This window comes from Acyrthosiphon pisum, chromosome A2, assembly GCF_005508785.2.
Source record: "Acyrthosiphon pisum isolate AL4f chromosome A2, pea_aphid_22Mar2018_4r6ur, whole genome shotgun sequence".
Lineage (NCBI taxonomy): Eukaryota > Metazoa > Arthropoda > Insecta > Hemiptera > Aphididae > Acyrthosiphon > Acyrthosiphon pisum.
Window position 1 is genome coordinate 119,189,662 of NC_042495.1, and position 16,522 is coordinate 119,206,183.

The following is a 16,522-nucleotide window of genomic DNA, read 5'->3' on the forward strand; positions in this document are numbered from 1 at the left end:
CTTTTTTTTCTTTATTATTTTTGTTAACCAAACTAAAGCATTTTGAACAGTTCTAAATATCAGTATTTATGATAATATTGAATTTCAAGAAAAATCTAAAGCACTGGATTTCATCAATTATTTTGGTGGGGATCTAAATGCCATCATGACAATCGTCTATCATAAAAACCTTGTCCGTTTAATATTTTCCAATACGTATAATATCATATAATATTTAAATATATAGTTATACAAATAAGCGACGTTTATTGACACAAATACTTTTTAGAAATGTCCACTAATACAATGCATAATAAATTACATATTATGTTTATTATTTTTTTTTAGAAAAGTACCAATATATTATATCATATTATAAATTACTGCCATTCGTATCAGAAACACGTCCACAATACTATTTATTAAATTTGTTATGAAATTTATTAGTGTTTTGAAATTAATGTCATTTTTATGTTTAAATATATTATGTAACTCTATTATTAGAAAATAAGGCAAACACAAATATGACCGCTAGTGAGTTCCAAAATTAATAAATTATATCGAATATGCTTTCAGTTTATTTTATAATATATTCAAGAGTGAAAATTGAAGACCCCCGAGAGTGTTTTGTTACAAAGCATTCATTTTTCAGACATAATTTCTTTTACGTATTTTCAAGTGAACATAATTAATTAATTTTATTACCATCAATCATGATCTCAATGTTTACGTTTCAATGTTATCAACTTTTTCCATGGCGTTTTAACGATAATTATATTTTTTAATTTAAATATTTAACCGCAGTATTCAGAATAAATAATTATAATTTTAATAATTATTTTAATTTGAATAACATCAATTCTGATTAAAAATGTAATCGTATTATATTTTATGTGTTTGTTGAAACACGTTTTGTTTGAAAAAATAATAATATTTACTTCGTATTATATTTTATATTTGAGATTCAATATCATTCTATAATAAACAGTTGATTGCATATTATTATATCATTTGATATGTTTTAGCATTTATTGACAATTCTAATGTTGGAAAGTGGACAGTTAAAAGTTCTACACTGTTCACCGATTTCTATTGAAACATAATCGATTATGCAAATATCCATATTGTAACAATATTAATCCACCGATGGAAATATTGTTCAATTTAAATATCATTTATTTTGTTTTGAAAATATGTTAGGTAGTCAAGCCCGTGTAGTCTAATAATGTTACGCGGGCTACAGAAGTCAAATCAGAAGATAGCAATAACATACGACAACACTCAAATATTAATAATATAATAAGAATAGTAAGAGTGTGTTACGGTGTAACACATTTATTATTACTAGCTTAGAACTATAATACTTTGGCGCAACGTCTCGGCAAGGGCGAAAAGTGCGTTGGCGAATACGTATACACTATGATGGTTTTTTTTTTCGGTTCTTTTTGTCGTACATACGTACTTTTCGGTGTGATATATCATTCGCAGTAAGTCGTCTTAGCAATAATTTGCAACCCAGTCACGGTCACATAAGAAATTGCGTGCTGAGTTGAACACGTTTCGAGTATTTAATACATTTCGGTTAGGTTAGTTTGATTTTCATTGCATCGCCGCCGTTGATTAACTACTAGCACGTCGTCGTCGGTAGTGGGTTATGGGTGCCTATTGTCTTGTTTTTCGTAAGACATATTATTATTATGATATATATATATATATATATATTATATAACATTTCAGCGCCCTATCAATAGAATTTTTTTCGTTGATTTTTCTAGAGGAAAAATATATTATTCCAAAACACTCGACGTTTATTATAATACTTTATGTGGCTTTATTATATCCGTATATATTGACACGAAATGATGAGCATCAAAAGATGATTTTATATATTATTATTATGAGTACCACCGTGTAAATGAAAACTATCATACTATTATGGGTAATATCAAGCTTAGCATTATGTAAATATGTCTAACTCAGGACAGCGCAACTTTTTTTAATTTTACGGCACATATTTTTACCAATTAATAGATTATCACGGTATACATATTATTATCATATGTTATTTATACATATAATATATTTAATCGTTATGAGAGAAGTACATAATATAATAAATTATAAGGTACCTAACGGTCATCGGGTGACAATTACAATGAACTTAAAACATAACCAATTACCAAAATTTCCAAGATCATACTGCAATAAAATAATTCTATGAAATATAATGTATAAAATATATATTAATTACACGTCATGATAGAAGAATTTTCAGCACATAGGGTGGTAAACTCTGGCACCCAAACTTATATGGTTATGGCTAGACACTGGTGACGGCGTCAAAAGATTACAATAATTGAAGCGGTGTGAATTCATAATTATTTTGTTTTAGTATACTACTAATATATATGACATATTTCTTGAGATAACAAAATTACGTTATTTTTTTCACGACGTCTGTACACGATCACGTAGTTTTATATTTTTATTTATTTTCTTCAAATTTTGATAAATGACCTGCTGTAAATAACTTAAGACTTTTTGTTTGGTTCTTTATTAATTAAAATAAAAACTTTTATCCTAATTTAATTTGTTTAGTAAATTACATAGTCCAGTGACATGAATCAAATGATGAAAATGTTTTAATGCCATTAAAAATGTAAAATAAAACTTTTTTTTTGTAATAATCAAATTAAGTCTAATGTACGTGCATCGCCATTACACCTCGTTAGAAACAGCGATTTTTCAGGGCAAAATTTAATCAAAATTCTACCATAAAAAAAGTTACAATAAAAATAATAATAAAAATGTAAGTATAATTAGAAATGTATTATTTTTTCTTAATCTTGTAATGCGTAAAAGTTTAGAAGTTTGTTTGTTTCTTTTGTAATTATCATCAAAAAGGTTTCTTAAAATCTTAGATTTAAGGAAAAAGGTAGAAAAAATTATAATAAATTGGTAACAATTAAAATATTCATCAAATATGTAATAAACAGATTTTAGTAAAACTTAAGTTTGAAGATGCATCTTAAAAATATTCTGTTTTCATTAATCATAAATTGATGAAAGTACATTCGATTAATTATATTAGAAGGTATTAATTGTATTTCAGCTGAAATTAATTTCCTTATAACCTTACTGTCCTGTATTGTGTATTAATGTTTTATACATAAACTTGTATTAAATATTAGGTACAATGATTTATCTGTAAAACTTACACTTTGTTTTTTGATAATTAAACATTGTATTTCTTTTTAAAAATTAATTTTGTGTGACAATTATAGTGACATGGAATAATATCAATTTAATAATTAACTTATATAATAGCAGGATCATGATCGTTGATTTTTAATTTTTAAGAATTTTTCGTTCATAATTATTTCAACTTTTGGAGAGATCTGTTAATAAAAACTCTTTAGGTAGGTAAAATTTTAGTTTTTCAGAAGATTTAGGAAGCAATTATTTTTGTAATAACAAATTTATATTTTTTTCTTTGAATATTTTCTTTCATGTGTATGCCTGTGGTCGTTGGGTTGGAAATTTAATGTAGAATCCGTATTAAGTTTTCAAAAATACTACAGTGTATTCTATAGTTATAATAATAATAATAATAATAATAATAATAACAGTGTGTACTAGAATAAAATAATAGATATAAAAGCTAAATGCACACCATATTGGTTCTATTATTATGTATCGAACCAAATGTTGTATTACATTTTTTTCTTCAACTATATTGTTATAGTTATGAAAATAGTTGTACAGACTGAGTATTAAATTTAAAACTATAAAGACTGTATACGCTATATTATATATTATTATTGTATGTTTAAAAACAAAATGCATTTAACTTTCTCGATATTAGATAAATTAATTTTAAACTGATATTTTTTATAAGTAACTTTCCCAAGGTATATTATCAGCAACCGACTCTCGAGTGTCAATAAACATATTTTAGTGTTTTCATTTACGACATAATCGAACGATTTTATCGCTATTATATATATACATAGTTTCCACCGTAAACTTTTAACACAATTGTTTGCAAGTTTTCGAGATATTACGTATGCCATGCCTATATTATATCATTATATCGCAATGCCCGTAATAATTTATGGACTAATTCAATCGAAGTTAATGAAATGTGTTCCGTTGTGACATTATATTTTATATTATGTATATATAATTATTCATTATATATGCCGAAACGACATGGTTTGTCGAGGTGGTAGAAGAAAATCATAAATGATTGCTTTTTATCGAGATTATAATATTATTTTGTTGGCATGCTGACGGAGCCGCGTAGATCGTCGTGGGAAGGGTACAGGGGGCATCGGTTGAAACGTATTTCAGCCTTCTAAAAGGGACCGAAATAATTGATATTTATAAATTGCTCGGAGCTGAAAGCCATATTATGCCATAACATCCCGGCATGTCCTCTCTCCGCTTGGCTCTCTCTCTATCAAACCCTCCCACCGGTCACCGTATCCGATTGCTCTCACTCACTCCGCATCGTTATACCTACCTACCGTGAGGCGGAGGCGACGGTCCGACCGCTATGCAACTCGCCGCTTTCGCCACACCGAGTACCCACCACACGCTTACATAATATTGTGTGTGTGTGTATATGTGTCCCAAGCGCGTTCAATATGCATTGCCCGTAAAGTTATTAATACTAATTTGCTCTAATCCATGACACATTGTAAGCCCCTCGTCCAGCTCTCCCGGGGGAGCGGAGCGGCGTCCCGAATCCGGCTACTCCGCCTGGTTCCAGCACCGTGCACTCCGCGTATTGCGTACATAATAATACGGCAGCTGCGCGCGCAACCCCCCTCCCCTCACAAAAACTACCCCCCCTCCTAACGCTACGACCAAATCCCCCAACCACTCCACCACTCTTAACGCCAACCCCCCCCCCCCAACACTGACGTACGCGTTGCGGCGGTGGTGAATCTCGAGGGATCGGTGCAAAGTTCTAGCAGCGGACCGGATGAAAATTTATCTTCTCTTGTTTCAGGATACTTTTGGCACATCACCGACATACACTACGACGCGAATTACGAGGCGACCGCCGATTACGCACAAAGTGAGTACATAAGAATATGACATCATTACAATATAGATTTAAGTTTGTTATTGTTTTATCAGTGAATTCTTATCGAGATAGGCGAGCGCAGGCGGACGCGACCGATTAGACAGCGGGTGTCGTCGGCCGGCGAAGACCGCTGCGATACGCGCGCGCCTCGTGATGGCAAAAATTGTTGTCCGCACATTACACGCTTGTCGAGTCTATCGATCGGCTTCTTGTGATATGATTAAATTGGGTGCCCCGGGGATGTCGTTCGGACGCAAACCGAATATGCATTTCCCTCCCGTGGGTCACAGGCGGCATCGTAAACATTTTTTTCCCACCCCATCCGCAGGAAAAGTTCGCCGCCGAATGATTGGACTAAACACGAATAAAGTTTGATTCGGTTTCGTATACAAGCGCATTATATTGTGTGGATGGCAGTAAAATGTCGGGAAAAAATCTTAGAATCCACGTGATTGCCGTTTCTGATGAAATCAGAAACCAAAACTGTGGTTAAAGACGTATATATTTATGCCCACCACACCCATACAAATATATAATAATATACATTATACACTCGCACACCGCTGGACGTTTTTCAGTGTGACCGAGATTGGTCGCTCGTAACCACCACCGCAACCCTCCGTCATGCTCGGGTCATGGGTTGGTTTTGAAAAGTTTTTAACCACATTCAATTTCGAAACGGCTAATTTTTGAAAACAGTTTTCGATAATTTGGAGTGGAGGTTTGGTTGTTAGCGATTTATAGCCGACAAAATATTTTAGATTTTTAGGCGTTATATAATATTGGAATAGAAAATAATATTATACAACAGGAAACGTCTTACTATAAAATATAAATGTCGTAAGAATAGGAAACATAATATTTTAGAACTTGGTTCCGTTGATCGATGATGATAATATTCTAATATTGTGTCGATTGAGATACGTTTTTCAAAATTATTATATTAAGGTAATGGTTAAAAGAAGCGGATATTACCATGTATGCAAATTATGATTTTATTTATTTTTTTTTTTTACTTAAATAGTAAACGGGTTTAGATACCCAAAACAATAACATAACTACAATAATATATAGTATTATATTTGAGTATCTTAAATTAACAAGTTTATCTTATATAGATACCATGATATTTATTTTTAATATTCTCAGCCAGGGTTCTTTAAACGATAAAATTGTGAATGGGGAAATTATAAAGATAGTAAGTGGTAGCGAGAGATATGGTATAGGAGGTGGAATTTTTCTGTTAACGAGATACCTTCCTAACTGTTGATAACAAAACATAAGTTTGTTTAGAAACGCTACATAAAACGTTTTCCGGTGTTTTGATATACTGCTCAGACCAAGTTGACTAGAGGAGTGTAGTGATTTGGAAGGCAATTTATACTTAAAAGAAAATAAACAAAATGCAAGACATTTTTTTATAGCCACTGAATTATTTGATAATTGCGAGAATTCGATGGATCCCACAAAAGGGACTGTAACGTCTTCTCTTCACCTATCGCTCTCGTGGCTCTTTCGGGTGTTGTTTTGTGTATATTAACGAGGTCTCGGAGACTCGACTTCGGTGTGTGATATTATTACTAGGGATCAGAGTTACCTTATGTGAAGCAATGTACTCAATGTATATATATATATACGTGTACCTGTTATTGAATATTAATGTATTGTTATTACCTACTACAAGTTACAACATCGAAAGTATACTTTTAAATTATAATTCAGGGTTACCGATGGGGCCATTGTGTGTCGTGGGTGCCGATATCCAAATGTGGATTGAGCTGGTCTTCCGCAGGTCCTCTTTAGGTCGTTGTCAGCCCTTGGCTTTCACTATCGGCTATCCACTATGACTATTGACTGCCGACCATAGACTCATCTATCGATTATGACTATTGACTCTTGACTGTTGACTTTCAAACTGTCGACTATTCCCTTGACTGTTGTCATCGACTATTTACGCCAGGAGTCCCAGTCGGTTATTAACACGACGCGAGCTAAACATCTCGTCAGCATAATATATATTTCATACATAATATATACACATTTGCCATTACTAACACTCAGCATATTAGCCGTGCTCAACGTAGGGAGTAATGCACGATATTAATGACGACATTCGTTACAGGACCCAAATCAAGAATGGACCTCAGAAAGGAACTGTTAACTTAAAACCACGTGTGATCCTGCGTAGAAATTCAAGAAATTAAAAAGCCTTATGACATATTAATCCCTGAATGGTAAAAAATACCAATAGCTTAAATAAACAATTTATTGTTTGTACTGACGTATATTATTGAATCATTTTGCATTATTGTGAATAATATCTTATCGTATTATTTATGCTCAGACGATAATTTATGTATTATAGGTACTACTTTTAGCCTTCGCATATTTGCTTACAGCGAAATGCATATTATTAATTTCTTTGTAAGAATTATTGTATTTTTTTATTATTTTCTTTATTTGAAATAAAAACTAATATTTAGTAATATTTCCAGTATTTTTTTATTAGAAATATCAAATATTTTTTCATGTCAATAATTATCAATTAAGCATATAAACATGAAACAACTATTTTATTTTTAATAAATATAAATTTAAAGTTATAATTCACCCTTCGCTATCATTGATAAAATATTCTTAATAGGTAGATGCCCAGATTTATTAAGACTGGTATAATAATATTGATGTTATAATAATATTCTCATTTTGACTTTTATTCATATTGAATGTCTTTTAATTATCAATAAACATTTCTATTGATATAACAAATTCCCCGTTTTGGTTAATTTAACTAAAGACCAATTAATATCAATGATGTTTTTATCTCATTTGTCACATACAAATCGAATTAATGAAAACAAAACCAATTTACATATTCTGATGATAAACCAATATTGTTATAATATTTTACAAACTTTTATTGTATAAAATATAATAATAAATACTTAATTAATACACATAATATAATATTATAATACACGAGATAACCCATTTGATGAACAAATGTATTCAATAAAGTTTAAACTTTTTGAATTATCGATTGTAAACACTCATTAGGTTTATAGAAATTAGGATCACTTTGTTTATAACACCCCGTAACTGTTTAAGGTAATACATTTTCTTTCTGTTGTTGTCTGAACTAAAGATTGCTTGTTAGTAAAAATGAAAACATGTTATAATTTCTTAGTTAATTTAATTTTGAATATTTTGACAATTCAATAAAATATTTTTTTCTATTCACGATGACATTTATAATATATAGGTAATAAAGGAATAGACGTGATTCGAAAGCTTCAATATCTTGTGGCATTTGTGTTTACTATAATATACATATACGTCAATACTATACATTTACTACTCATCTCATATAATAATATAATAATATATTAGATATTATAAAAAGTAAATTAAAGAATTAAAACACAATATTTTATTTATAATTTGTTGTTATAATACATCAAACCGTTTAAATTTAAAACATTTTGTATAGTGCTCGAAAAACATGTATCCTATTTTTTTTGTGTATTATAAATGGGTGGAAAATATAAACCTAGCAACTTCTGCCTATGTATCATGTATAGATTATTTTTCATAATATTATCATACGTGTTGTCACATGTACCTACGTCTCATTTTGGAATTGCAGTATCTAACCTTAAAAAAACGTCTAAACCTACTTTTAAATTTACATAAAATTACTATTACCAAAACGTTTTCAATTCTCGAACTACCTATATGAATTTATCTGTACTATTACTTTTCCTCTCAAACAAAGCGTTCAGACGAGACGAATTACAAACAGCCAGGATTACTATACATACAGCATTTAGAATAAAGAATTCACATGGAATAATATAAAACGATGTGACATTTCAGTCATTTTTTCACTTCTTTTATTTGAATTACATTTATTACTTTTTGTGTGTGTATGTATATATATATATATATAGCCAATAAACATTTTTATGTAAACAGGAGTGGTTGTTTACTTTTAAAATATTTATCGTGCTAAGAACTAAAAATAAATGTGTTCATTTTATGTTAAGTATCACGTTCTATTCCCCAAAAAACAGTATTATACTTACTAAAGACCAAAATATTTAGAGTTTTTTTGTGCGTCACATCAAAATATTCATATTTCGTGTTGTATTGAAGAGTAAAAACGATAAAAACCATATTATCTATAGACTGAGACTGGGTACGATTATAACAAGGGACAATATTATATAATATTGTAACACGTCCAATATCATTTCTACACTTTCTGTGTTTATACCTCCACGGTCGATACAAAAAAGGCAACTAAAAATAATTAACATCATAGTTAAACCAATACATTTCTATTTTTTTTACTGCGATTTCATTTAAATTCCAGTACCCATATCTAATCTTGTTAAACTTATAAATTTGGAATAGCATTTAAAATGTATACAATTGCATGTGTTTAGTCTCTGTAAGGGTGCACAATCGGAAAATGTAATTTTTTTTTGCTTTTAATACAAATTAATTAATAAAATTACATAATATTATGAAAATAAAGAGTCAATACAAACATATTTATTGAATGGTTGTAAATAAATGTATTGATTAAAATAGCATATCAAATGTAAAAGTGCTCATGTTGACAGATATAAATCATAACATGTATAGTAACAATCGTACCAGTCTTCCAATCCAACCGATGATTGGCTAGTTCAACATTTTAAACATTCCTTTAAATAACAATTATTTATAATGTATTATAAATTGTTCTCCAATGACGCCAAACAAATAATGATAAATTAACTTTCAGTGAAACGGTTACTCCTTAAGAACAATAAATTTAAAATGTATACACAGCCAATAGGACCTTAGAAACAGGGCTTTAAGCCAAGAAAATAATTGCAAACATCGATACTTTTTCGTTGGTGAATTTAACAATAGATTTATCTCAGTAATGCTTTTGATTGAACTACGAAAGTTTAATGAATAAGGAAATTTTTTTTACTACAACGGTAACTATATTTTTGATTAATGGAGTTGGGTTGACAAACCGTTGCGGTTATTTTATGTTTATACAAGTTCGCTGGTTTTTTTAAATTTACTGGAGCGTTCCCACGGTGGTGTGTAATTTTGAAACTTTTTTGGTTTTTAATGACCGTATATAATAATATATTGTGTAAACAGAATCGTCTGGTAAGTTTGAAAACCTTTCGTTTGTTGTGGGCGTATAATAATAGAGTTATTATGTGCAAAGTCGTTAAAATTGTTATCTATAGTGTAATATAGGTAATATTCCTTTGAAGCATTCGAATAATTCGTCAACACTCATTCGAAAGACTTTTTTGACGTCATACGAATACAAATATTATTCAGAGAAAATTTATAATATATTTTGATAATTTTATAAGGGTATAACAAAAATGACTGACAGATTCACAGCTATCTAACTGTACAATCATATTGATTCAAATAGGTATATTTTTATTTATTTGTTTGTATTTATTATAATATTATAATCGTGAACAATGGACATTTTAAATTTTAGTTATTAAAATTGTTATGAATTTTTCATTTCTTAATACATCAGTTGTTATTTGCGTTAAACCCTATGGTGTACCATGATCGTCATGATTATAAATAATATAATATGATAACGAATATTAATATTAATAAAGAAATAACGGTTCGGTTTTGCAGGTTGCAAGAGGTCGGTGGTCGATCAGGAACTGTTGGTCATGGAAAGGCCCAGTCTGCCGTCCAGCGGCGGCAGACTGGGCGATTACGGGTGCGATTCGCCGTGGACGCTGGTCCAGTCCGCTGTGAAGGCGATGAAGGAGAAGCACGGAGACAACATCGAATTCGTGCTGTGGTCCGGGTAAGGTGTTTTGTTTGTTGTTCGGAGAGAATGAGGAAAACAATAATGACAATAGTAAAAAACAAAAAAATAATAATAATAATAATAAAAACAAAACCATTCCCTTTATCCTTTTCCGGTCCACGCGACCACGGAACAGTTACGCGTATAATACGACGTAGGTGTTTGTGTATATATATATTTATATACATAGGTACAACCCAAAGAGCAAAGGGTCACCGAACAGAAGTTTAAAGTGGTTTCTACCCTTATCTCGGTCCACTGCTACTGATTGGCAAATTAAAAACGCCCCGTAAAGTGTTTTAGTTCTTGCAGTCGTGCGTAGCAAAAAAAAAATAATATAGTATAATACCTATTATGTTTGTTCGTTGAGTTGGTTTGTTGATTATATTTTTTACGCTCTCCGTTGGTTGAGATTAAGCCGTTGACACTCCCTATATATTATTATACGGTGACCATAATTACTTAGCATATAATGTGACTCAAGTCTCCTCTATGTCTACGACGATTTACACGAACCGCGTGGGGATGATATTTTGTATGTACTAACAATACGATTGGTGTGTATTGTCATTGAAGGTCCGGTGGTGATGTACGGAAATAGGCTGCCGAATTAGTACAAATTCTAATTATAGATGTCTTCTAAACCTACAACAGGGTGATGCTGAGAACTTGGCATGCAGAAATAATAAATGGAAAATATGAGCTCTAATTATTGTTAGGTAACGTTGAACGCAAATAATATTGTTAACAATTGTGATACAATTACTTTATCGTGTTGTTACACGATGACATCAAACATGACGTGTACAAAATCGAATATTGCTGCAATACGTCCGTGGCTTGGGTCGAGTTGAGTGAACTAGTTTAGGTTACCTCATTTACACGATGGTCATAACTTAGCATAATAACACACAGACTTAATATATATCAATTCCGACGATTTTGTATCGACTTCAACAGTTACTGATCTTAATATTAATCTATCAAATTCACTGAGCTTTAAATGTATTTAAATGGTAGAAAACAGCCATATATTTTAAAGTAATTAATTTCTACAAAATAGTATAATGTACGTTAATAATGTAAACACTTTAACCTTCTGACTTTCACATATTTGTCGAGACTAAAAATATAAAATAAAAACATGACGTGATGGTTTAAAATCGATGTACGTATAATTTTATAGAAAACAGGATTTTTCGGCATAACCAACAAATATACTCTAACGCACCTCTGATTTACTTATACGATTATAATAAATTATACAATTGGATTGACATCGAAACGTCCGATGGTGTGAGTAAAACTCCACCCTTAACAGTTTTTAATGTTCTCTACAACTCCTCACACAACAACTACGCTTGATTCGTAAGATGACTTTCAAAGAAGTGTTACGAATGCTAACGATTTAACGAAGAGAACTTAGCATGCAGCAGAAATAACAATAAGACATAAAAATTTCGCGTTAATATTATTGTTAAAAGTGCCCTCGCAGCTAGTTACCGTTGAATGCATAAACAAAAAAAAAAATCATAGCTTTGTTATGTTTTTACACGATGATTTGTGTAAACAGAACCAATTGCGTTCATAATATATTATTTTTGCAGTTTTCGTATTTTCTGTTTTTTTTTTTTATACACAGATCGATGAGTACCCATTGATAAATATTATTTCCAAAAATGAGACCATTACATAAATCGACTATTTTTCCCCCTATTTTATATTATTATAGTAATATGTCAATGAAATATCATTCACATACGAGTGCGGAAAGTTAATAGGTATACAGTTTATTACAGTGTATATTAACACGATTATGGAAAGATGAATATTAACAACGGTTTAAATGAATAATGTGTGCTTACTTGTAAACAATGGGATATTTTTCAAAAAAAAAAAAACCATGTTTCAATTGACTTATAAAATTGAAATTTATTGAGGTATATTTATGTTTTCAACATGTTATGAAAAAATTGTTGAAACGCATTGTAAATCAAGTTTCCTATATATTGTATACACAATGTACATAACACATACGAACATTACAAAAATACGCATGTGCCCTATATATTAATTATAATATCATGACAGTTAAAATCTTCATTTTGACCCCGAAAAAAAAGAATAAATAACAGCATAGTTTATTTTGCGACGAGTCTGTATAATACATTTTATATATACAGTCAAAAGTTCTGATCGATATGATATGACCCATGTGTTATTAGTTTTCCTGTGGCACATATATAATTAATGTATTCCTAATATTTGAGTTGAATGATCAAAATATGTTATCATTACGGTTTATCAAAATAAATTATATGTCATTTGAAATATTTGAATAATAATACTTTACCTTTTGAAACGTAATAACCAATTGAAGCGTAAAATATAATATAATATTAAAGGATTGCGATTGCTTAGCGTTGATAATAATTATTTTGAAAAAAAAATGTAAAGTGTCGTTTTTAAAACCTTTGTAATTTCTATACTTTCTGGTTGAGCTCAATCAACTCAATACCTGCAACAAAAGCGTTGCGACTTATTCATGTAGATAATATGTATTATTGATCTATATCATTATGTCTCATATAGATAGAAATGCAAACGTTTTATATTTATCTGTCTGACATAATATGAAAACTTCAGTCTTCTACAACTGTAGTTAATTATCTACACACCTAGATATTTTATTTTTATGTACTTATATTAAAATGATAAATACAAAATTTGCATAAGCTATTCAGTTGTAATAACATAATTATTGAACATGACTTATTATAATAAAACAAATTTTCAAATAATATCATTAAATTCAAAACCGTCACTATTATTATAATTGTCGCGTTATTTCAGATCTGTGGCTACGCAGATTAACACGGTGATTTCGGGATGACGTGTTACACTATGAGTATTAAAAAAAAAAAACTATAGCGCATTTCTGCATATAACGTTTTAGTTAATTTTTCCAGAAATATCGTTCATACTACTACGTACAACACTTTACTACTAGTTCACACGTCATGAAAACACTTGGGACGGTTTTTTCGAGCACGGGATAGCGTATTACGAATATATAACTGTAGCTTGTGTTAATTTTTGTTCTATCCGGATGAAAACGCGTTCATATTTTAACCAGATGATTTTGTATTTTTTTCCATAGATAAATTCCTATTGATATAATCATTTGTCTTTGTCCGGACAATCTTTCGGTCATCTAATCCCAAAAACACTATCTACGCGCCGACTCACAGAATGCGATTGGCTACCGCGGCGCGAAACGGACCACAAATAATATTCCGATACCTATCGAGTGGAACAGCAGCAGTGTATTATACCTATTGTGCAGTCGTCCGGAGCGTAACGCCACAGACACACACGTCGCACATTGTTCTAATAATATTATTATATTGTGTGCCTGCTCGCAATATAGCTATAACACACAATGATATCATATAGGCGCCTACGCCGTGTTATTATATTATATTTTAGTGCGTTGCCATTCGTACACGCGGACCAAGTAATTAGATTAAACGTACCACCGGAGTTGCGCACACCGCGGGATTATAATATACTCGGGTGCGTTTGAACACGTCGTATTCGACAACGTTATGTGTACCGCCATAATAATAATAATAACAACACTACGCCGTAAAGTTTACGGATCTACACATATTATTATTAATTTATTAACAAGTCGAGCAAGAATGTATAAGGGATCGGCGGTGACGGGTCGCGCGGTCGGGCACGGCGGCGGTGGGTAGGTGGGTAATCTTATAATATTACTCCTCGGGATACGGTGAATGGTGTCCGCATGGGATAAGAGTTCACGTACACAAAACGACGACCTTACGAGATCGCATCTAATGTAAGGGATTACATAATATCCGAGTATAGGGTAGGTACGGGATACGGTACGTGTAATGGTATACGTAATACGTATATATAAAGCTATTTACGAGAATTTATTTGGCTCGTGTCCATCTCGCGTCAACCGTCTCTATATAATAATGTAGGAAAAGTTATAATGGTGTCCCGTGCGAGCCCATTTCGACCGGTGCAGACTGTATTAAAAAAAAAAAAACCACTTTTTCGTTATTGTGAATTTTCAATATTAAAAGTCGAAACCGTCGCATCGCTAAGAATTCTTAATAAAGATTTGGATATATTTTTTTTATTAAAAACAGTGTACAATATTTTGACGACAACATAATAATATTATTATTAAGTAGGTATACACAGTGATTAATGATTTTATGTTCTAATTGATATTTTAGCGTATAATTGTTTTACTCGGTTTATGATAATACATTTTTGGTGGTTTTTTTCTTTTATTTTATGAATGGGCAACAATTAAGTAGGTAAATAAATTACCGTAGTAAATAAAACGAAACGTTTTAAAATTAATTATAGTTTAAAAACTATAAAATATCATCTTATATACCTAATCAATTATAACTTATTGTATTATAATTTATATTATAGTTTCAATACCATCATGGTCCTAATTTTTGTCGTCTGTATCGTAAAACATCGACAATTATTGGAAAAGTTATCGCGAGATAACACCAAGACAAAAATGGTATATATTTGTTTATAGTTTTCATGACTTTGCCCTTTGTTTAGGAATTCATTTATAAAAGTCCTTACGTGCAACACGTGATAAAAATTATCAATCGGAAAACTGTAATGGTTTTTTACTCTTTAGATATTCGTTTATTTTAGGTATATGTCTAACACGAGATTACAAATATACACGAAGATAAAATATATACAGTTATTATAGTATATTCACTATCAGAGTCAATTACGATAATTATGAGTGTTCAGTGGCATAGCCATGACCTCTGAAAGAGGGGATCAAAAAACAATACGACATACCAAAATAGCGGTAGATAATTGGAAACTCCCCCACCCTCTCAAAACTTTTTACTAAGCCAATGGGGGGAATCTGACACCAATGCCCCCACTTTGTCAAGGTTTATTATAACTAGTTCAAAATTTAAAGCTTTTGGTTAATTTTTTTTGATTTAACATAAACGGTTAAAGTATAAATTTTAATAATTTTAATTGTGTCTAGTTAATTCAATAAAATCATAATATGTTAATATAATTTTTATACATCATTTCCATAATAGCTAAATTTAATCGATTACATTTTTTTTTAGATTCTGAACGAAGTGATGAATGTATTGATTTTACAATGATGTGTGTTTTTTTTTTTTTTTTTTTTTTTTTGTGTCTGACGACAACTTTTGGAGCAGTAAAAATGCTTCGATTTTCAAAAGTTGTACCTTTTCTGAAAGGAAAGTGAATCTAGTTGGTACTTTGGGGGGTCAAAAGTGAAAATTTCCCAATACTTTTCATAAGCGGCAGGAAAAACCTTAAAAAAATAACGGAAAAACGCGAATTTTTACGCAAAACCAATTTTTGACAAAAACGAAAACTTAATTTTACTGTAACTCAAAAAATAATTATTGTAAGCACTTGAAATTTGCAACAGATGTTTATATTAGCGTTGTCTATACAGGGTTAAATTTTCAAAGTGTTTCGACTTTTTTTGAGCTATTTATAGACAAATGAAATTTTCA

The 16,522-nt window shown here is 30.7% G+C and overlaps 1 protein-coding gene across 1 annotated transcript in view; it reads left to right on the plus strand.

Moving 5' to 3' along the window:
• Positions 1–16,522, plus strand: part of LOC100570667 (acid sphingomyelinase-like phosphodiesterase 3b) — a 75,875-nt gene that overhangs the window by 34,299 nt on the left and 25,054 nt on the right. Inside the window, exons 3-4 of the mRNA XM_003246206.4 lie at positions 4,997–5,065; positions 10,754–10,931. Coding sequence (XP_003246254.2) covers positions 4,997–5,065; positions 10,754–10,931 — 247 coding nt within the window. The remainder of the gene's footprint in view (positions 1–4,996; positions 5,066–10,753; positions 10,932–16,522) is intronic.